Source organism: Colobus angolensis, unplaced genomic scaffold (genome assembly GCF_000951035.1).
Source record: "Colobus angolensis palliatus isolate OR3802 unplaced genomic scaffold, Cang.pa_1.0 Scaffold518, whole genome shotgun sequence".
Lineage (NCBI taxonomy): Eukaryota > Metazoa > Chordata > Mammalia > Primates > Cercopithecidae > Colobus > Colobus angolensis.
The window spans coordinates 1,782,921-1,806,653 of NW_012118688.1; the positions used below are offsets into that span (position 1 = coordinate 1,782,921).

The 23,733-nt window shown below is 35.6% G+C and overlaps 1 protein-coding gene across 1 annotated transcript in view; it reads left to right on the top strand.

Annotated features, from left to right (window-relative positions):
* Window positions 1–23,733, top strand: part of CFAP47 (cilia and flagella associated protein 47) — a 455,808-nt gene that overhangs the window by 74,561 nt on the left and 357,514 nt on the right. The window contains exon 22 of the mRNA XM_011960616.1: window positions 13,183–13,321. Coding sequence (XP_011816006.1) covers window positions 13,183–13,321 — 139 coding nt within the window. The remainder of the gene's footprint in view (window positions 1–13,182; window positions 13,322–23,733) is intronic.

Here is a 23,733-nt window from a genome sequence, read left to right on the forward strand (position 1 = left end):
CAGAGGGCATGTACAGGGGACCTATGATTGTGTGGTCTTTGTTATACTATCTAGAAAATTCAAAATATTACACATTTTGAAGGAGAGGAAAGTTATATTCCAGGCAGTTGGTGCTTTGTACTTATATTTGAGTGGTGGATGCTCTGTGAACAACTACCTGAAATTATCGAAGACATATTGTGAAGATTTAAGAGGACTTGCTATGATATTGGCTCATTTTATTTTGTACCCCTAGATGTTTAGTGATTTAAAAACAAGAGCAAACAAACAGACAAAAAAACCTATTCTGAAATGTGCCCAGAAAGAAGGGAGACCACTGGTCAGGTTTGAGGAGCCAACTCTAGTAGGCTTTTGCTTCATAGATTCTCTAACAGAAGTGCCCAAGGAGAGAGCTTCTCTCTACGCATGATATGAAAGTGCATATTGCCCTGTAATCTCAGCACTTTGGGAGGCCGAGGCCAGCAGATCACCTGAGGTCAGGAGTTTGAGACCAGCCTGGCCAACGTGGTAAAACCCCATCTCTACTAAAAGTACAAAAATTAGCCAGGTGTGATGGCGGGCGCCTGTAATCCCAGCTACTCAGGAGGCTGAGGCAGGAGAATCGCTTGAATCCAGGAGGCAGAGGTTGCAATGAGGTGAGTATCACGCCATTGCACTCCAGCCTGGGTGACAAGACGAGATTTCATCTCAAAAAACAAACAAACAAACAAAAAACTGCATATTGGTGTACCCTTCCAAGCAAGAATCAAACTTCTATATGGCAATCAGAGTATAAGATTCTTATGTCAAAACATTTTTTAATACTCCAACATAGCTAGATTGATTCTACTCAATAGGTATAGATTAAAATTAAGAGAAAGTAACTAATAGCACGATAAAATTGTATTGAATGCTACTAAATACTATCTTTAATAGTCTAATTTTTTGTAATGTTATTTTTACTGAGATTAAATTTGATTTCAGGAACAATGTAAGCTGTTATTTGGCTTTCAGGTGCAAAAAATAAAGTTTGAGGATGAGTTTGGGTATTAGAAAATGATAAAGATTAATTTTGCTATTTTGAAGTTCAGTACTTCAGTTGAGATAAGATAGACAAGATAATGTTGAATAGAAAAACATCTTTGTCTTGTTCCTGAAAGCATGTATCTTACACCTTTAAATATAAGGTTAGCAACAGTTATCTTTTTTAAAAAATTTCCTTTATTAGGTTGAGGAAGTTTTGTTTTATAATTTATTGAGTATTTTGATTTTGAAACACCTGGATTTTGTTAATTTTATTATCCACTTTGATGGTCATGTTTATGTCCTTTATTCTGTTAATATAGTGTATTATATTGATTGACTTTTTAATGTTAAACCAACCTTGCATTGTAGAATAAATCTCACTAGATCATAAGATACAATTATTTTTATATATTGCTGAATTCAATTCTCTAGTATTTCGATGAAGGCTTTTGCATCTATACTTGTAAGGAACATTGGTCTATAGTTAGTTAGCCTTATTGTTTTTTTTTCTTCTGATACCTTTTTTTCTGAATATCAGGCTAATATTGGCTTCTTAGAATGAATTATAGAGTGGTGTCTCCACTTCTATTTTGGCAGAATTTGTGAAGGACTGAATTAATTATTTAAATTGGTGTTATATTTCATCATTGAAGTCATCTAGTCCTCAGCATTTTTTTAAAAAATGTTAATTTTAAACTAGGTATTGAAGGAACATACCTCAAAATAATAAGAGCCGTCTATGACAAACCCACAGCCAACATCACACTAAATGGGCAAAAGATGGAAGTGTGCCCCTTGGCAACCAGCAAAGTCAAGGTTGCTCTCTCTCACTACTCCTATTCAACTTAGTATTGTAAGTCCTGGCCAGAGCAACCAGGCAAGAGAAAAAAATAAAGGGCATCTAAATAGGAAGTCAAATTTTCCCTGTTTTCAGATGACATGATTCTATATATAGAAAATCCCATAGTCTCAGTCCAAAAGCTCCTTAAGGTGATAAACAACTTTAGCAAAGCTGCAGGATGCAAAATCAGTGGACAAATCACTAGCATTCCTTTTATTTTTTTTTTCCTTTGGATATGGAGTCTCGCACTGTTGCCCAGGCTGGAGTGCAGTGGCGCAATCTCGGCTCACTGCAAGCTCTGCCTCCAGGGTTCACGCCATTCTCCTGCCTCAGCCTCCCTAGTAGCTAGGACTACAGGCTGCTGCCACCATGCCTGGCTAATTTTTTGTATTTTTAGTAGAGATGGGGGGGGTTTCACTGTGTTAGCCAGGATGGTCTCAATCTCCTGACCTCGTGATCCGCCCACCTCAGCCTCCCAAAGTGCTGGGATTGCAAGCTGGTTTCTTTTTTTTTTTTTTTGTTAGATGGAGTCTCACTCTGTTGCCCAGGTTGGAGTGCAGTGGTGCGATCTCAGCTCACTGCAACCTCCATCTCCCCAATTCAAGTGATGCTCCTGCCTCAGCCTCTCAAGTAGCTGGGAGTACAGGTGTGTGCCACCACACCTGGCTAATTTTTGTATATATTTTTAGTAGAGATGAGGTTTTGCCATGTTAGCCAGGCTGGTCTCGAACTCCTGACCTCAGGTAATCCACCCACCATGGCTTCCCAATATGCTGGGATTATAGGTGTGAACCACTACAACAGGCCAAAAACCACTACAATTTTTATATACCAACAACCAAGCCAAGAGCCAAATCAGGAATGCAATTTCATTCACAATTGCTACAGAAAGAATAAAATACCTAAGAATATAACTAACCAGGGAGGTATATTCTTTCCCAAAAGAAGGGAAATGTGTATTCATGTCCATACAAAGACCTTTATGTGAATGCTTATAGCAACATTATTCACAATAGCTTAAAAGTAGAAACAACCCAAATGTCCATCACCTGATAAATGGATGAACACAATGTGGTATATCCATACACTAGGATATTATTTGACAGTATAAAGGAACAAATTGCTGATATGTCCTGCTAGATGAATAAACCACAAAAATGTTATTTTAAGTGAATGCAACTAGATATAAGAGAGTACATTTTGTATGATTCCATTTATGTGAAATTTCCAGAAGAGACAATCTGTAGAGTAGATCAGTGGTTACCTGGAGTTAGGCAAATTGGCATGAAGAAGCTCTTGGGGGTGATGGAACCATTCTAAAACTTAATTATGGTGATGATTACACAATTCTATAAATTTACTAAAAACCATTGAATTGTACCCTTTTGGCGAAATATATCTCAATACAGCTGTTAGAAGTGTAAAAAAATTATTAATGTAATCTGTTTGCTGTTATAGGTCTGTATTTATAAAATGTTCTGTTTCTTCTTGAGAAATTTCATCTAAGTTACCTAATATATTGACATACATGTGTTAATGGTGTTATTCTTTTTTATTTCTGTAAGGTAGGTAATAATTTAGTTCCTTCTTTCATTCCCGATTTTATAAAATTAAGCCATCTCTCTTTTTATCTTGGTCAGCATATCTAAAGGTTTGTCTGTTTTGATGATATTTTCAAGATCCAACTTTTGGTATTTCTGATTTGCTGTATTATTTTTGATTCTTTATTTCATTCATTTACACTTTATACTTTATTTTCTATTTTTTTCTGTTTGATTTGATCTTCTATTCTTATTTTTAAGTGTGGAATGTTAGGGCACTGATTTGAGATATTTCACTTGTTAAATATAGGTTTTACAGCTACATACTTTCCTCTAAATACTGTTTTACATTTACCCCAAAAGTTTTGATATGTTTTATTTTCATTTTTACTCTTCAAAATGTTTTGCAATTTCTCACATAATTTATTTTTCACCTATTAGTTATTTGGTGTGTCTTGTTTAATTTCCACATATTTGTGCGTTTACCTAGTTTGTTTCTCTTATTGATTTCTAATATAATTTCCTTATAGTTAGAGAACACATTTAGGTCATTTAAATCACTTTAAATTTATTGCAACTTGTTTCATGGCACTCTATGTAGGTTATTTAACTATGTTGCAGTAAGTCTAAAACAACTAATGATTACATCTGGATGTGTATGTGTATGTGTGTGTGCACATGTGTGCAATGGTGAAATGAAGGGAATGCTCATTATTTTAAAAATAAACTTGGTAAGATTAGTTTTTCAAACATGTATTCTTATTATTCTGATTTTTAAAAACCCTTTAAATAAAAAGAAACTAAGTAAGTCTTTTCTCACAAGTTAATATTCTGATAAATTAAGGTATGTCATTCACCTATATAATGTTTATATCTCACATGTACGTAGAAGTATGCAGACATACACACACACGCAGACAGACACACACACACACACACACGCATGCACACTCTTTCAACAAGAAGAAAACCTAAGTGTTATGCAGTAATTTATAGGTTTTTTGAAATTTTGTTAAGGCCAAGTTTATACACTTTTCTAATACGTCTATATTGTGATTTTATATTTTCATATAATTGAAATATATATAAAACATTTTTCTTAAGGATCATTGAAAATTAGAAAAATCTATAATGCAATTTAAGTATCTTACATGACTTTTTTGGAGAATGTATTATGTATAATATATTTAGACAATAGTTCACAAACACTGTCAGCAATTTAAAAAGTTCTAAGTATTTCTTAATGTTTAGGATTCTAGAAATTGATTATAAAATTAAAATGAATTATAGATATTTAAACTTCTGTGGAGTGCCACACTTTGCTTAGATTCTGAATCATTCTATGTTAACTGGGTGTTTTAAAAGAAGATTTACTCACTGTATTGGAGTGTAATTCACTTCAACAATGAGAAGAACATATAAACTCCTGCAGAGACAACACACCCTTTGAGAATTTGTTCTATAAATCTGTGCCAGTAAGGCAGATTGATTATCTGGTTTCCAGTCATTTCAAATGTCCTCCACTATATTTATTGCTAGGTGTAAGTTGTCTGTCTTTGTGCATATGTCAAAATGTAAATAGCAAATTGATGCTCTCTTGGTTGACCTATATAGCAGGAAAATGTGAAATCAACAATACATGATTGATTTATTGTTAGTTGTAAACCTTCCTTTCCTACACTGTACCAAGTTTGAGCACAACCTGAAGTGCTAGTGGTCAATTGCAGTTGTATTTGGCATCTTCAAATGGATTTGTTTATTTTCTGTAAGTCACTCAAGCTCCACCTTTTCTTGTGGGCTACTAATGTGTCTGTCTATAGAATTGTACTTCCTATATGGTAGTCACTACCTGCATGTGGCTATTTGAATTAAAGCTTAAATTTATTAAAATTAAGCTCAACAGAAATGCTGTTTCTTTATCACAATACCTACATTTCACGTTCTGTGGATTCACACGTGGCTATTATACAATGCAGAGCATTTTCTTCATGACAGAAAGTTTCACTGGACAGCACTACTATAGATCTTTCCCTATTATTACTCTTATTTTTCCTGCTGCTGTAACCCAAGTTCTGCCCTGAAGCACAGGCTGGTTCATCTTCAGTGGCTTAGTTACTCTGCAACTCTTTGCAACTCTCATCTTTGTTGCTCTGTATTTTCCCTGCAGTTTTTGAACGTGAGGGAGAATTGTTCATGCTTTTTATTTTTCCTACTAGCCTTTATCTGCGATCTAAGGATATGTAGAACCTTGGGTAAACCTTTCATAACGGTTATTCTAGATTTACAATCATTCTTACAGGAAGCTAAGAATAATTCCTTACGGATTAAAGGAAAGGACATTTGAATGACACCTACTCCTTTTCAATTCATAAACATCTCTGTCTACCAACACTGGACTGGGTACTGAAATCTGACTTCATTAGAATGTCCTTTTCAATTTGAGGTATTCCTGTCTTTGAATGACAACATTTGGGAAATCACTTAAAATAGCACACATCACAAAACGTTCAAAGTTTTCCTTCCTCATTGAATACCTCAGTGATTTTATAATGATAGGGCTCGTCTTTTCTTTCAATGTGTCACTTAGTTTCTGTGTAAAAAATAAGTTTTGTATTCTTGCAGTTTTTTTGAAGGGAGAAGATTTCCATGGGCGAAGGAATCATGGAACCTTCTAATTTGGCATTCTGTGTAATTATAGACCTACTTTGGATAAAAACATATTTTATGCAAATTGTGTGTGAAGATGTCAGTTAAGAGAAGACAAGTCCAGTATGACTTTTCACCTATACATACTTGATAATCAGAGAAGGCAGGGATTAACCCTTAGCCTTGTGAATTCACCACACAGTTTCAGAAAAATTGTATGTTTCAGGAGGGAGAAACACTTCATACTTATAAGACAGTTAAGGGCTGAGACGAGTACATTGAATTATCTCGATAATTACCAACAGTCATTATCATTGACAGTCACCAACAATCATCAACAAAGACAGCATCAGACATTTTAAAATAAAGCCATCAGTGTGGTCCTGTGTTGAACCTATCCCATAACTTCAGCTTTCCACTCCTATCATCCCTAACTTTCGGACCCAGCACTAGACTCAAAGACAGACAGTGAAGACTCAAGCCCCAGTAACTGTCGACTCAATTCATCATGACTCAGATTCCTCTTTATTTCAGTCATTCTCCAAAATTGGAGCATCCTGTGAATAGCTTCTCTTCTCTGTCAGCTCTGATTCTTCTCACACTTAGCTTCCCTTCCCTTTTTCTCTGCCCTCTAGAATCCCCACACTTCTGTAAGTCCTCTATATTTTTCTGGGCTTCCTTTTTCTTCATGATTTCTTCTTATTGGGAACATGGCTATCTCCACAGCACCGTTTTTTAAATAGCTTTTCCTATGAATCTTGCTGTGGGTCTAGAAGTGATCCTTTCTGGAGGCCTTGTTCCCTGGGGTGATTTTTCTAGAGGGTCCTTATCTGTTAAAAATGCCTGCTTCTGGCTAGGTGTGATGGCTTACTCCTGTAATCCTAGCACTTTGGGAGGTTGAGGTGGGCAGATTACCTGAGGTCGGGAGTTCGAGACTAGCCTGGCCAACATGGTGAAACCCTATCTCTACTCAAAATACAAAAAATAGCCGGGCATGGTGACGTTCACCTGTAATCTTAGCTACTAGGGAGTCTGAGGCAGGAGAATTGCTTGAACCCAGGAGGAGGAGACTGCAGTGAGCCGAGATCACACCACTGCACTCCAGCCTGAGTGACAGAGTGAGACTCTGTCTCGAAAAAATTAATAAATAAAATAAATAATTTTAAAAAGCCTGCTTCTTTGAACTTTGAACTTTTATTGTGTGAGTTTGCCAGTTCCCCTCTTGTGAAATCTCTGGTGAGTGGTCTCTTGTGAATAGTCATCTTCAGACATGCTCCTGGTCACTGCCAACCAGACTCATAGTATATCCGGCACCCTACTCATCTCATTTTCTGAATGATTTCAGTATCCACATGGAGGTTTATCCAGAACCCTGACCTCGCACTTCCTTTTTCTTCACATTTCTATTGATGTGGAAGAAACTAAGTGACACATTGAAAGAAAAGACGATTCCTATCATTATAATTTTCCGTTTCTTCACATTTCCAGTCCCCTCAGCTTCTGTTAAAAACTAATCTCCATCCAGCAATCAGATGAAGATGACAGTTTGGGAAACATACTCTTCAGCAGTGTTTGACTTTAAAATATGAGTCCATGTTATTAATACATAAAAAAGCCTTAAAAATAAAATAGTAGCCTAAAATAATAGTACTATTATAATATGTATGATATTAATACTCAAATTAAGAAAAAAAGCAGATGAACCAGAAGTGCAAAAACAGAAATGAGACACAAAATATAACTAGCTGCTGCTGATTAAATACTAAGATTCCAGGGAAATAAGATCAAAGTTTTTGTTGTTTTTACTTTAGCTATGAAATATCAAAACAGGTTGTATTTGAACCTGAAATACTACATCTTTATGTAATTTATTCCTTGATGTCTGCATGCTAGTGCCACTGCAGAAATAGATTATCATGGGAATGAGTTGCTTGCTGTTTTGGCAAAAGAGTTGAAACCTCCAGGAAAATAACATATGAGCAGTATTTTATGCTTCTATAATTTGGTTATAAGAATAGACTGTACATAACATTCTATGACAGAAAATAGAATTGGCAGTGGTATGGCCAGTTAAAGTTAAATAAAAATAGAAACCCAAGTGTTTTGCCTATTAGGGCAATATGAATGACTAGAGCTGAACATATGCACTTAATAATATTCAGCTCCTCATTTTATTTAAAACTGTTTAGATTGTCAGCACTGAGTTTATGAGTATAGCACAGCACTAGGTATATGTACCTTTGAACCCGTCAATGCTTATTGTCATGATCTTGGAGGTTTTGGCATGTGAGAAGTACTATTATTCTTCCCTTTTCACATTTAAAATATTCACATTCTTGCCTGTTTTCTACCTCTCACCTCTAGAAGCTTACTAAGGTACCATGAAGTAACAGGGTTGACCATCTTAATATTTTTTAAACCTAAATAATGTAAGGTTTTGGTAAAAAAAATCAACACAAAGTTTAAAGCATGTCATTAGAAAAAATGAATTTTTATTTTAAATTATTTGTAATGTAACTTGAAATGCAATAAGAATTTTCTCATGCATATGTAAATATTTTAGCATTGATATTACTTCTGTAGTGTTTTCAGCTTTAGTATAGAGCAATTTTATTTTTATCAATTTAAATTTCTAATAAATTATGTAATTTATAATTTTATTTTCAAAATTGAGATTTGAATCTAAAGAGATAATAATGGTATTCTCTTTGAATTAACCCTTTTTTATATGGTTGATAGTAATGTCTATAATCTCATTTTTTATTTTAGCTGTTCATGTCTCCTCTCATTTGTTTACTGTCAGACTAGTTTAAAGTTTTGTAATTTTTTTTTTTTTTTCTTTTTGAGACGGTGTCTTGCTCTGTTGCCTAGGCTGGAGTGCAGTGGCACGATCTTGGCTCACTGCAAGCTCCGCCTCCTGGGTTCACGCCGTTCTCCCTCCTCAGCCTCCCGAGTATCTGGGACTACAGGCGCACACCACCACACCTGGCTAATTTTTTTTTGTATTTTTAGTAGAGACGGGGTTTCACCGTGTTAACCAGGATGGTCTCGATCTCCTGACCTCGTGATCTGCCTGTCTTGGCCTCCCAAAGTGTTTTGTCATTTTAAAAATATTTTTAAACAACCAACTTTTTGTTTTATTGATTGTTATGATTTCTCTGTTGATATTCTCATTTTATGTATACATTATTTTCATGATATTCTTTTGTTCTTTTCTATGGTTTCCTTTAGTTCCATGAACATATTTAAGACAGTGGCTTTAAAGTCTTTTTCTAATAAGTCCTATGGCTGGACTTTCTTCATAATCTTTGTTTTGTTTTGCTTTTGGTTATTGAAAACTGGACATTTGAATATTATAATATGGTAACTCTGTATATCAGATTATCCTCCTTTCCCTGGGTTTACTCTTCTTATTGAAGGCTGTAGTCATCCATTTGCTTATTGACTTTTCAAAACTATTATTACAAAGAATACATTCTTTGCTATGCATGGTCACTGAAGTGTCTGTTCCTTTAGCTGGTGTTGAGTAGTGTTTTGAGATATATTTCCTTGAATGCCTAGAACTAAAATAATCAGACATATAAACAAAAACAGCTATCATAGTCTTTTTGGATAGAGTGTCCTGAGGCACTTCTTTATCAGTTAGTGAGGTTGTTTACAACAATTTCTTAGTTTTTATTTACCACTTGAACTTAACCTAGAGTCAGACAAAGATGAAAGTTTAGCAACTTCTCAGGTATTTTCTGAGCACATGTCCTACTCTGAGTATCCTTGATGCTTTCTAAATTCTCCAGGGCAGTTTTAAATGCCTTAATTTCTCTAAAAGCTCCCCTACTTTTATTTCCAGCCTTTAGGTAGTGTTTGCATGTCTCAACCATAATCTGTCAGGTGGCTTTGGGTTTTTTGTTTATCTTAAAATATTTTTCAGCAATTTCACTGCTTTTCTGCCTTGAGTGAGTTCAAAGATAGGCAAAACATGGCAAGCACCTTGCATCAGTCCTTCATGTACCCCCAAGAAGGTTAGAAGAGATAAACACAATAATTTCTGAATGAAGTCTGTTCTGTTTCATCAAAAACCAGGTACCTTTGTTTAAGTTCCTTGTAGATTGTGGGTGTTAGACCTTTGTCAGATGGGAAGATTGCAAAAATTTTCTCTCATATTGTAGGTTGCCTGTTCACTGTGATGCTAGTTTCTTTTGCTGAGCAGAAGCTCTCTAATTTAATTAGATCCCATTTGTCAATTTTGGCTTTTGTTACAATTGCTTTTGGTGTTTTAGTCATGAAGTCTTTGCCCATGCCTATGTCCCGAATGGTATTGCCTAGGTTTTCATCTACGGTTTTTATGGTTTGGGGTTTTACATTTAAGTCTTTAGTCCATCAAAGGATATGAACAGATACTTCTCTAAAGAAGACATTTATGTGACCAGCAAACATAAAAAAGGCTCATCATCACTTGTCAGTAGAGAAATGCAAATCAAAATTACAATGACATACCATCTCACGCAATGAATGTGATTATTAAAAAGTCAGGAAACAATAGATGCCGGTGAGGCTGTAGAGAAATAGGAACACTTTTAGACTGTCGGTGGGAGTGTAAATTAGTTCAACCATTGTGGAAGACAGTGTGACGATTCCTCAAGGATCTAGAACCAGAAATACCATTTGCCCCATCTATTCCATTACTGGGCATATACCCAAAGGATTATACATCTTTCTACTATAAAGACACATGCACACGTATGTTTATTGCAGCACTATTTACAATAGCAAAGACTCGGAACTACCCCAAATGCCCATGCATGCATGATACACTGAATAAAGAAAACGTGGCACATATATACCATGGAATACTATGCAGCCATAAAAAAGAATGAGATCATGCCCTTTGCAGGGACATGGATGAAGCTGAAAGCCATCATCCTCAGCAAACTAACACAGGAACAGAAAACAAACACCACATGTTCTCATTCATAAGTGGGAGTTGGACAATGAGAACACATGGACACAGGGAGGGGAACAACACACAGTGGGGCCTGTTGGTGGATGGAGGGCAAAGGGAGGTAGAATATTAGGACAAATAGCTAATACATGCGGGGTTAAAACCTAGATGACAGGTTGTTAGGTGCAGCAAACCACCATGGCACATGTATACCTATGTAACAAACCTACACATTCTGCACATGTATCCCGGAAGTTAAAGTAAAATAAAAAATTAAATTAAGTTAAAAAAATAAAGAAAACTGATCCCAGGATCTTGCACTGGGGAATGAAGGCCGCTAGCCTCAAGACAACTGCTGAGTCAGAGAGAGTGGAACAAGGGCAAGTAAAAGTGCCACAAAACTTTCCTACTGTTTTTAAGTTGTCTTTTTTTGTTTTGATTCAGTATTTACTTGATTGCTGTAAACTTTTGACTTTTTTCCAGTTTTGACAACATGGTTCCTGCCAGTTTTTGCGTGTTTTTGGTGTTTCTGTGGGGCCATGGACATTTGGAGCTGCCTGTTTACCATTTAGCTGAAGCCAACCTTTTTAGTTTTGATACAACCCCCAAACAAGATCGACTCTTTCTTTTCTCTTTGATGCAGACTTTTTGTGTTTTCATCTAGACTGGACCACATATTCTTTTCTTTTTTCAAAATAAGGGGCTAGCACTATATAATTGCAAATATATTTTGTAGCTCTGAGTGTTAATTGTTTTATGATTCACCTGCCTAGGTGCCGATATTGTCAGTCCATTTTGGATTTTGAATCCAGATGTATAAAACTCAGAGCCAAGGAATTCGCTTTAACTTTTTAAAAAATGTGCATACACTAAAAGTCTCTTTCTGATATATGAACATTAACAAATATATACAATTGAGCAAAAAATACCAAAATCAATATAGAGAACAGTTGCATCACCTTCTGTACATTTTTCTTGTGTGTATTACTATAGGCTGTGAAGGGTACTAGGTGAATGAGGGGTAGGTGTTGGTGGTTAATGGGTACAAAAACATAGTTAAAAATAATGAATTAAGACCTAGTATTCAACCTCTCCTCCACCTCTAGTCCATGGCAAACACTAATCTGAATTTGACCCCATAATTTTGCATTTTATGGAATGCCACATAAGTGAAATCATAAGGTATTCATAAGATAATCGTGAGGTTTTCAGTCTGACTTCTCTCACTTAGCATAATAAATTTGAAATTCATCCACATTATTGTATGCAACAGTAGTTCATTCTTTTATTGTTGAAAAATAAGTTTGTTATTCATTCACCATTTGGAGAGCATTTGGATTATTTTCAATTTTTGGCAATAATGAATAGGTTGTATGAATAAGTTTCACTTCTCTTGGGTAAACACCTAAATCTGGGAGTCCTGAGCTTTATGTGAAATATATACTTAACTTTCTAATAATGAAGAAACTTGTTTTTCAAAGTAACCGTAAAATTTTGCATTCTCATCAGCAATGTATAAGTGTTTTACGTGTTCACATGTTATTTTTGTTTAAGCAATTGTGATAGGTGTGAAGTGATATCTCATATGGTTTCAATTTGCTTTTCCTTAATATGAAACATCTTTCCATGTGCTAATGTGTAATTTGTATCGCTTCTTTTTTGAAGTGTCTTTTCAAATATTTCACCAACTTGTTTCATTAATTCATTTTTTTAAATTGAACTTTGAGTGTTCTTTATGTACTTTGGATACAAGATAGATTTTTTGTGAGAAATGGGTTTTTGACTTATACTTTTATTAATGTCTTTTAAAATAACAGACTAAACAATTGATACTGTACAATTTAATTGCTTTTTAATAGATGGTTTAATAGATGGCTGCTTTTGTATTTAAGAATCTTTGCTTACCCAAGGATTACGAGGATTTTTTTCCCTATAATTTCTTCCTAAATATTTACCGCTTTGGATTTTATATTTAAAATCTGGTTCCTTTTGAATGAATAAGAATTATTTTAAAAATTTATTTTTATCTTTTAGAATTATTTTTGAACTCATTAAAAGTGAACCATCTTGTTTTTAAAAAATGTGGTTCAATGTCACAAGATAATTTTATTTTTTAAAAATACTTTTTAAAAACTGCGGTTTGGCTAAATAATATCCCATATTTCTCAAAGCAAAAATTAACAAGTATAATGTATTTTTTTTTCTCTCAGGTGACAATAGTTAAATTTATCATTCAAGTTCAGATTAATTTCTTTGAGTCTTCAAAGCTCTACACTAAATATTTGTCCAGTTCTCCTTCGAATCCAAAAACAGTACCACTGATCCGACCATGTTATGTTCAAGCTACTGGTATGTAACAAAAAATAATCAATCGGTGTGGGTAGGCCAAAGATTTGCACTTAAGTGTCTAAAAGATAAAAAATAGAATATGCTATTTATTTTTCATAAATGGAAATATTAGAAAATAAAATTTTAAGAGGATTCCTTTGTGTGTCACTTAAATTGTGTCTATGAGATTTGAATGTTGATAAACAGCACAGATATAATCTCTGGCAAGCAACTTGCTAAAAAAAGAGAGTAGAATTAAAATCAGGCCAATTTAGTATGTTATTGTGTGGTCAAGTTTAAATAATTAAGACAAAATATAAATTATTAAAATATTACAAAATGCATTTAATATAAAAAAATAATAATTTTAAGAACATATCTGTCTTCCAAAGGGATTGATTACTAAAAGACTAAGTACATGAAAAGAAGAAGTATTTTACAAATTTGAAAGTTTTGCTGAATTTTTATCTACTCATTTTCTTCAAATATTTAAAGATAAAAACTGATATACTCCGCAAATTACATTTTTGCAAGTTGGCTTTGCTTTCAATTATATATGTGTATTTTTCATGAAAAGAAAATAAATCTATATTTTGTTTTTATAGTTCTGATATTAAGTTAAATTGTCATTAATTATAAAATAGTAGGGAGTATCATATCAGTTAATAATTGCATTTGGTAACTAGTAAGAGAGGTCTCATGAAAATAGCATGCACATGATAAAAATATTTCACTCTCATTTAAAATCCAGAATTAGGAATTCCACAGCTGATATGGAGGCTCAATGAGGTTAAAGTTTTTCCCTTTGTTTTAAGAATTTCTTTTGGAAAGTAGTCATCATCTAATATTGCTTCCTGAATTAGGTAGATAAGCTTTCAAAACACTTGTTTGAAAATTAGAAATTAAGATAGCATTGTTAAAGAAAATTGGAAAATGTAGAAACAAAAATATTATCTGAAATTCAAATATTTAAAGTGCTCTTAATATTTTGATATCTTTTTTGTTCTATACATTGCTTTTGTTAATTTATTTTTTAAATATACTTGTGATCTTACTCCTTATGCTAAGTGGAAACCAGCTCTATTTCATTTTATTTTTTAATTTTTAATTTTTGGAGGCGCAGAGTAGATGTACATCTTTATGGGGTACATGAAATGTTTTGATATTGGCATGCAATGGGTAATAATCACATCATGGAGTATGGGGTATCCATCCCATCAAGCATTTATTTTTTTGTGTTACAAACAATTCAATGATACTCTTTTGGTTATTTTTAAGTGTATAATTAAATTATTATTGACTATAGTCACCCTGTGGTGCTAGCTAATACTAAGTCTTATTCATTCTTTCTAATTATCCTTTTGTGCCCATTAACCATCCCCTCATCCTCCCCCTCATCCACCTACTACCCTTCACAGCCTATAGTAACCATCCTTCTACTCTCTGTCTCCATGAGTTCAATCGTTTTCATTTGTAGATTCCACAAATAAGTGAGAACATGTGATGTTTGTCTTTCTGTGCTTGGCTTATTTCATTTAGCATAATGACCTCCAGTTGCATTCATATTGTTGCTAATGACAGGATCTCTTTCTTTTTATGGATAAGCAGTACTCCATTGTATCTGTACCACATTTTCTTTATCCAGTAATCTGTTGATAGAACCTCAGGTTGCTTTCTAATGTGGCTATCAATGAACAGTGCTGCAACAAGCATGTGAGTGCAGATATCTCTTTGATACACTGATTTCCTTTCTTTTGCGTATATGCCCAACAGTGGGATTGCTGGATCATATGCTAATCTTTTTTTTTTTTTTCGAGGAAATTTCAAACTTTTCTCCATAGTGGTTCTACTAATTTGCATTCCCATCAACCAACAGTGCGCAAGGGTTCGCTCCTTCCCTCTTCTCTGTATCCTCACCAGCATTGGTTTTTGCCTATCTTTTGGACAAAAGCCATTTTAACTGAGGGGAGATGATATCTCATGTAGTTTTGATTTGCATTTCTCTGATGATCAATGATGTTGAGCACATTTTCATGCGTCTGTTTGCCATTTGTATGTTTTCTTCTGAAAAATGTCTATTCTTTTGCTCAATTTTAAATTGGATTATTATATTTTTTCTCATAGAGTTGTTTGAGGTCCTTACATATTCTGGCTGTTAACCCATTTGAAGCTTGAAGTTTCCTCCAAAAAATACAAATAAAGCTAGCATATGAGCCAGCAATCCCACTGCTGGGCATATACCCAAAAGAAAGGAAATCAGTATATCAAAGAGATACCTGCACTTCCATGTTTGTTGCAGCACTATTCATGATAGCCAAATTAGGAAGCAACCTAAGGTTCCATCAACAAATTACTGGATAAAGCAAATGTGGTACAGAGACAACCTTGTCAGATGAGTATTATGCAAATATTTTATCCCATTCGGGTATTGTCTCTTCACTTTGTGGATTGTTTACTTTGCTGTGCAGAAGCTTTTTTAATTTGATGTGATATCACTTGTCCAGTTTTGCTTTGGTTGCCTGTGCTTATGAGTATTATTCAAGAAATTTTTGCCTGGACCAATGTCCTGGAGAGTTTCCCCAATGTTTCCTTGTAGAAGTTTCATAGTTTGAAGTCTTGAATTTAAGTCTTTAATTACTTTTTATTTTTCTTTTTTGTATGGTGAGAGTGGTGTAGTTTCATTCTTCTGCATACGGATATCCAGTTTTCCTGTAGCATTTATTGAAGCAAGTCTTTTCCCCATTGTGTTTTCTTGGCTTTTTTGTTGAAAATGAGTTCACAGTAGGTGTGTGGATTTGTTTCTGGTTTGTCTATTTCATTGCATTTGTCTATGTGTCTGTTTTTCTGCCAGTACCATGCTGTTTTGATTATTATAGCTGGGCAGTATAAAGTCAGGTAATGTTATTCCTCTAGTTTTGAACTTTTGCCTAAGATAGTGGATCTTTCGTGGTTCCATATAAATTTTAAGATTGCTTTTTCAATTTCTGTGAAGAATGTCATTGGTATTTTGATAAGGATTAGATTGAATCTGTAGATTGCTTTGGGTAATATGGATATTTTTTACAATAGTGACTCTTCCAAACCGAGAACATGAAATATCTCATTCTTTTGGCACCCTCTTCAATTTCTTAATGTTTCATAATTTTCATTGTAGAGATCTTTCACTTCTTTGATTAAGTTAATTTCTAGGTACTTAATTTTATTTATGGCCTTTGTAAATGGGATTACTTTTAAAATTGCTTTTTCATATTGTTTGCTATTGGCATATAGAAATCTACTGGTTTTTCTGTTGATTTTGTATCTTGTAACTCTACTGAATTTGTCATTTATAATATTTTTTGATATAGTCTTTAGATTTTTCCAAATACAAGATAATGTTGCTCTGCAAACAAGGTTAATTTTACTTGTTCCTTTCCAGTTTGTATGCCTTTATTTCTTTCTCTTGTTTGATTGCTCTGGCTAGGATTTCCAGTACTATGTTGAATAACAGTGGAGAAAGTGAATATCCTTGTCATGTTTCATATCTTAGAGGAAGGCTTTCAGTTTGATACTATCTGTGCGTCTGTCATGTATGACTTTTATTACGTTGAGGAATTTTCCTTCTATCCCCAGTTTTTTGAGGGCTTTTATCATGAAAGGATGTTGAATTTCATCAAGTGTTCTTTCAGCATTAATGGAAGTGATCACATGGTTTTTGTCCTTCATTCTGTTGATATGATTGATCACATTGATTGATTTGCATATATTGTTCCATTCTTGCATCCCAGGGATAAATCCCACTTGGTCATGATGAATGATCATTTTAATATATTGCTGAATTTGATTTGCTAGTATTTTGTTGAGGATTTTTGCATCAATATTCATCAGCGATATTGGCCTGTCCTCTCTTTTTTTTTTTTTTTTTGATGTGTCATTGTCTGGTTTTGGTATCAGAGGAATACTGGCTTCATAGAATGAATTTGGAAGTATTCCATTGTCTTCTATTTTTCAGAATAGTTTGAGGAAGATTGGTGTTAGTTTTTCTTTAAATGATTGGTGGAATACAACAGTGATGATACCAGGTTTTCTTTACTAAGAGACTTTTTATTATGTCTTGAATCTCATTACTTGTTATTGGTCTGTTGAAGTTTGGAATTGCCCCCTGGTTCTGCAGTAATGCTCCTCACACGGGGGCACCAGTTGTGGGGGGTGTGTCCCTTGCAGACTCCTGACCCAGCGACAGATGAATGAAGTACACTGACACACAGATATTCTGCTTTGCCAGTCCAGCTGAGTGTCTGAGCCTCTTACAGACTCCAGCAGAGTTCTGTAAACAGTTGAGACTGCAGCCTCAATCCGTCAGTGAGACTTGCATTTATTTAGTAAAGATTAAAAGGTCGTGAGTAAACATCACTAGAGGGTGAAGATTCAAGGCCAGGTTCCTAGGCCTAAAGCAAACACCATTTGCAGGTAATAAACTTCTGCTGACCTCCTCCCCCCCTCCCCCCACCCAGTGGGAGACAGTTAAGCACCTGTGGTAGGACAAAGGTTAGTCTTAGGCACATATAAGTAAACAGGTTAGTAAGATAAACTCCACACGTTCCTTTGTACTTGCACCCTAATCTTTCTGGCTTCTGCAAAGAGACCCTGGCTGCCTTCAGCCAAGCAATGTGAAGCTATGCAAACTCTCAGGCCTTCCAAGAGAGTTTGTCGCTATTTCTATAACTATCTTTAACATTTTTCCCACTAGCCTGACTGAACCCCAACATGGTTCAACCTTGGTGCATTGTATGTGTCTAGGAATTTATCAGTTTCTCCTAGATTTTTCCAATTTATTAGTTTATAGTTGCTCATAGTAGCCACTAATGACCCTCTGAATTTCTGCAGTATCAGTTATAATAAGCCTTTTTTAAATCTCTGATTTTATTTATTTGGATCTTCTCTCTTGCTTTTTAGTCTAGCTAAAGGTTTGTCAATTTTGTTTAACTCTTCAAAAAAATCAACTTTGTGTTTCACTGATCTTTTGTACTCTCTTCATTTCATTTTTTAAAATTTATGCTCTGATCTTATTTCTTTTTTTCTACTAATTCTGGTTTGTTCTTGTTTTTATAGTTTTTAAAGATGCATCATTAAGTTATTTGGAGATTTTCCTCTTTTCTGATGTAGACACTTATAGCTATAAACTTTGCTTTTAGTATTGCTGTTGCTGTATCCTATAGGTTTGGATATGTTGTTTTCTTTCTGTCAATTTGTATAGTTTTCAAAATTCCTCTTATTATTGATTTCTTGTTTTGTTCAATTGTAATCAGAGAAGATGCTTGATATAATTTCAAATTTTGAATGTTTTAAGACTTGTTTTGGGACCTGACATACGATTCTTCATTAAGAATGATCCATGTGTTGAGAAGAAGAATATGTATTCTGTAGCCATTGGATGAAATATTTTGTATGTATCTATTAGATGCTTTTGGTCTATAGTGTAGATTAAGTCAAATGCTTCTTTTTGGATTTTCTGTTTGAGAGATCTGTCCAATGTGGAAGGTGGAGTGTTGAAGACTCTAGCTATTATTGCATTCAGATCTATTTGTTTCTTTAGGTCTAATAATATTTACTTTGCATATCTGAGTGCTCCAGGGTTGGGTGCATATACGTTTATAATTGTTATATTCTCTTGCTGAATTGACTCCTTTATCATTATATAGTGACCTTCTTTGTCTCTTCTTATAATTTTTGCCTCGAAACCTATTTTGTCTGATAAAAGTGCAGCTACTCCTGCTGTTTTTTAGTTTCTGTTGGCATGAAATATCTTTTCCATCACTTTGTTTTCAGTCTATGTGGGTCTTTATGTTAATAGATGAAGTGTATTGCTTATCAACAGGTCACTGGGTCTTGTACTTTTATCCATTCAGCCAGTCCATTTACATTTAATGTTATTATTGTTAAGTAAGGACTTACTCCTTGAATTTTGTTATTTCTTTTCTGCTTGTTTTGTGGTCTTTGTTTTCTTCTTTGTTTCCTTCCTGCCTTCCTCTTAGGGATGGTGATTTTCTTTGGTGATATAATTTAGTCTCTCACTTTTTATGTTTAGTGTACCTGTTGTATTTTTTTGGTTTGAGGTTACCATAAGGTTTGCAAATAGTATCTGATAACCTTTCCTTTTAAGCTAATAACAAGGTAACACTATTTGCATGAAAAACAAATAAAGAAGCAAAAAGAAAATTAATAAAAACTTATGCCTTAACTTCATCCCTCTGCTTTTTAACTTTTTGTTGTCTCTATACCTTATGGTACTATATCTTGAAAAGGTGTTGTAGTTATTATTTTTGATTGGATCATCATTTAGTCTTTCTATGTAAGTATTTTACACACCATAGTTACAGTGCTATAATATTTGTTTTTTATGTGTCCTTCTTTTTTTAATTTTTCTATTTTTTGAGATGGTGTCTTGCTTTGTTGCCCAGGCTGGAGTGCAGTGGCATGATCTCGGCTCTGCAACCCTCGGCTTCCTGGGTTCGAGTGATTCTCCTGCCTCAGCCTTCCAAGTAGCTGGGACTACAGGCGTGCATCACTATGCCCGGCTAATTTTTTGTGTTTTTATTTTTTTAAATTTTTTATTTACTCATTTTACTGTATTTTAAGTTCTGGGATTCATGTGCAGAATGTGCAGGTTTGTTACATAGGTATACATGTGCCATGGTGGTTTGCTACATCCATCAACACATCAGCTAGGTTTTAAGCCCCACATTCATTAGGTATTTGTTCTAATGCTATCCCTCCCTTTTCCCCCCACCCCCCGACAGGCCCTGATGTGTGATGTTCCCCTCCCTGTGTCCGTGTGTTCTCACTGTTCAACTCTCACTAATGAGTGAGAACATATGGTGTTTGGTTTTCTGTTTCTGTGTTAGTTTGCTGAGGATGATGGTTTCCAGCTTCATCCATGTCACTGCAAAAAACATGAACTTATTTTTTTATGGCTGCATAGTATTCCATGGTGTATGTGTGCCACATTTTCTTTATCCAGTATATCATTGATGGGCATTTGGGTTGGTTCCAAAAAAATATGGAACACTTCATGAATTTGCGTGTCATCCTTTTGCAGGGGCCATACTAATAATCTTCTCTGTATCATTCCAAGTTTAGTATATGTGCCTCCGAGGTGAGCACTTGTGTGTGTCCTTCTTATTTCCTGTGAGTTTTGTACCTTTAGATGACTTCTTATTGCTCATTAATGCCATTTTCTTTCTGATTGAAGTACTCCACGCATTTCTTGTAGGACAATTCTGGTGTTGATTAAATCCCTCAGCTTTTGTTTGTCTGAGAAAGTCTTCATTTCTCCTTCATGTTTGAAGGATAATTTTGCCAGACATACTATTCTAGGCTAAACGTTTTTTTTTTTTTTTTCTCTTCAGTATTTTAAATATTTCATACTACTCCAACTTGGCCTGTAAGGTTTTCACTGAAAGATCTGCTGCCAGACATGTTGGAGCTCCTATGTATCTTATTTGTTTCTTCTCTTTTGTCTGCTTTTAGGATTCTTTCTTTATCCTTGATCTTGGAATTTTGATTATTAAATCCATTGAGATAGTCTTATTTGGGTTTAATCTGCTTGGTGTTCTATAACTTGGATATTTATATATATTTCTCTAAGTTTGGGAAGTTCTTTGTTATTATCCTTTTGAAGCAACTTTCTACCCCATCTCTTTCTCTACTGCCTCTTTAAGGGCAGTAACTCTTAGATTTGTCCTTCTGAGGCTATTTTCCAATCCTGTAAGCATGCTTGTTTTTTATTTTATCTCCTCTGACTGTGTATTTTTAAATAGACTGTCTTTGAGCTTACTGTTTCTTTATTCTGCTTGATCAATTCTCCCATTAGAACTCCAATGCATTCTTCAGTATGCCAATTGCATTTTTCAGCTCCAGAATTTCTGCTTGATTTTTAAAAATTATTTTAGTCTCTGTTAATCTTATCTATAGAATTGTGAATTCTTTCTCTTTGTTATCTTGAATGTCTTTGAGTTTCCTCAAAACAGCTATTGTGAATCCTCTTTCTGAACAGTCACATGTTTCTGATTCTCCAGGGTTGGTCCCTTGTGTCTTATGTAGTTCATTTGATGAGGCCGTGTTTTCCTGGATGGTCCTGATACTTGTAGATGTTTGTCTGTGTTTGGGCATTCAAGAGTTATGTACTTATTGTAGTGTTCACATTCTGAGATTGTTTGTACGTGTCCTTCTTGGGTAGGCTTTCCAGATATTTGAAAGGACTTGGGTTTTGTGATCTAAGCTGTATCTGATTTAGGGGGCACCCCAAGCCCAGTAACACTGTGATTCTTGCAGAATCAGAGAGGGGCCACCTTGATGATTTTGGACAAGATCCAGAAGAATGCTCTGAATTATCAGGCAGAGACTTGATCTTTTCATTACTTTCTCCCAAATGAACAGTCTCTCTCTCTGTTCTGAGACACATAGAGTTGGGAGTGGAGTGATACAAGTACTTCTGTGGCCACCACCACTAGGACTATGCTGTGTCAGACCTGAAGCCAGCACAGCACTCGGTTTCACCCAATGCCTCCTGTAGCCACTCCCTGGCTACCACCTATGTTCACTCAAGACCCTAGGGCTGCACAATCAGATGGTGGCAAAACCAACCAGTCTTGTGTCTTTTCCTTCAGGACAGCAAATTCCCCCAGGCCCCGGGTGGGTCCAGAGGTATTTTCCTGGAGCTAGGGACTAGAGTCAAAAACCTTGCATGTTTCTCTGATGTTCTATGGTACTGCAGTGGAGCTGGCACACAAACCACAAGATGCAGTTCTTCCCACTCTTTCTTCCCCATTCCAAAGGCAGAGGAGCCTCATCACATGGCCACTGCCACCACAGGCCCTCAGGGAGTGCTGCCAGACTACTGCTGATGTTTCCTTAAGGCACAAGGGCTCTTCAGTCAGCTTGTGGTGAATGCTGTCTGTCCTGGGACTCAGCCTTCAGAGTAATGGGTTCCCCCCTGGCCCAGGGCATGTCTAGAAATGTCACCCAAGAGCCAAGTTCTGGAATTGGGAATCCCAAGAGCCCTCTTGGTGCTCTCTCCCACTGTTGCTGACCTGGTACCTAAGATGCAAGACAAAGTACCCATTACTTTTCCCTGTGCTTTTCTCACCCTATAGCCACCACAGCTCTTAATGTGCTGAGTCCCACCTGAAGCCATCAAGTCTCAGAGTCTCACCCAAGGCCCTTGATGTAGAACTTGGGTATCACTGCTGATTATTCAGGACCCACAGGCTCTTAGCAGATGACGAATGCTGCCAGGACTGAGTTCTCCCCTTCAAGGCAGAGGGTTTACTTCTGGCCCATGGTGTTTCTAGAAATGTCAACTGAAAGCTAGGGTCTGGAAAAGGAGCTTATGACCCTGACTGGTGCCCTATCCTGCTGCAGCTGAGCTCTTATCCAAAATGCAAGACAAAGTCCTCCCGCTTTTTCCTCTCTTCTCCTCAAGTGTAAGAGAAGGATTTCTTTGGAGCTGTGAGTTCTGCAGCCTTGGGTTAGAGGATGTGTGATGCCAGCACTTACTTAGCTCCCCCAGCTGGTGTCTTATTAGATCAAGTGCCTCCCCAGAACACTGGCTCTGGGCCCAGCTCAGCCACTAGGACTCACCTAGGAATTGCTGTCTCTGTGGGCTAGACTGCCTTTCAATTTTATCTAGGGTTCCACAGCACTTAGTTGGAGGTGGCGAGGCTTGTGGGAACTCCATTTCCCACTACTGGGATCAGTGATTCACTTCTGGCTAGGGCTGGTTTAAACTCTCCCTCCATGGGTAGATGTCAGTTGTGTTTGGTCCGGTCTGACTTTCTGCTCTAATAGGGCAGTACCATACTGCCACTGCCGGGATATTTGGAACGCGTGATGTCAGTGATTCATGACAGTTTTACCTACTTCTTCAGCCTCTTTCAGTGTTATGAAGTTGAAACCAGGTACTGTTAGTGCTCACTTGATTTTTGGTTCTTATGTAGTTGCTTTTTTTGTGTAGGTACTTGTTAAATGGTGACCGTGCAGGGAGGACAGTTGGTGGAACCTTCTGTTTCAACATTTTGCTGCACTCATTCTCTCTCTGTTTAATCTGAATAGAAAGTTTTACTTGGATATTGTAGTTCCTTATTAAGTATTTAAATTAACCCTGAAAGCTAGTGCAAAAAAATTCATCCTGTAAGTGTCTCTTCTAGGTGACCTAAACATCATCATAAGCATTTAGGTTGTTCCTTCCTTTTACCTTCTTGTTAATATAAATATTGTGGTAGTGAACATTTTTTGCATAATACTTTTTTCTTTTTTAGAATTTTTTGGAGAGATTCTCAAAATGGATTTCATTATATCTAAAGTGCATACATGTTAAAGGTTCCAGATGAATGTTGTCACAGAATATTTCTAAAGGGTTTTAACATTTTACTCCCTCCCTGGTGTAAGCTCTT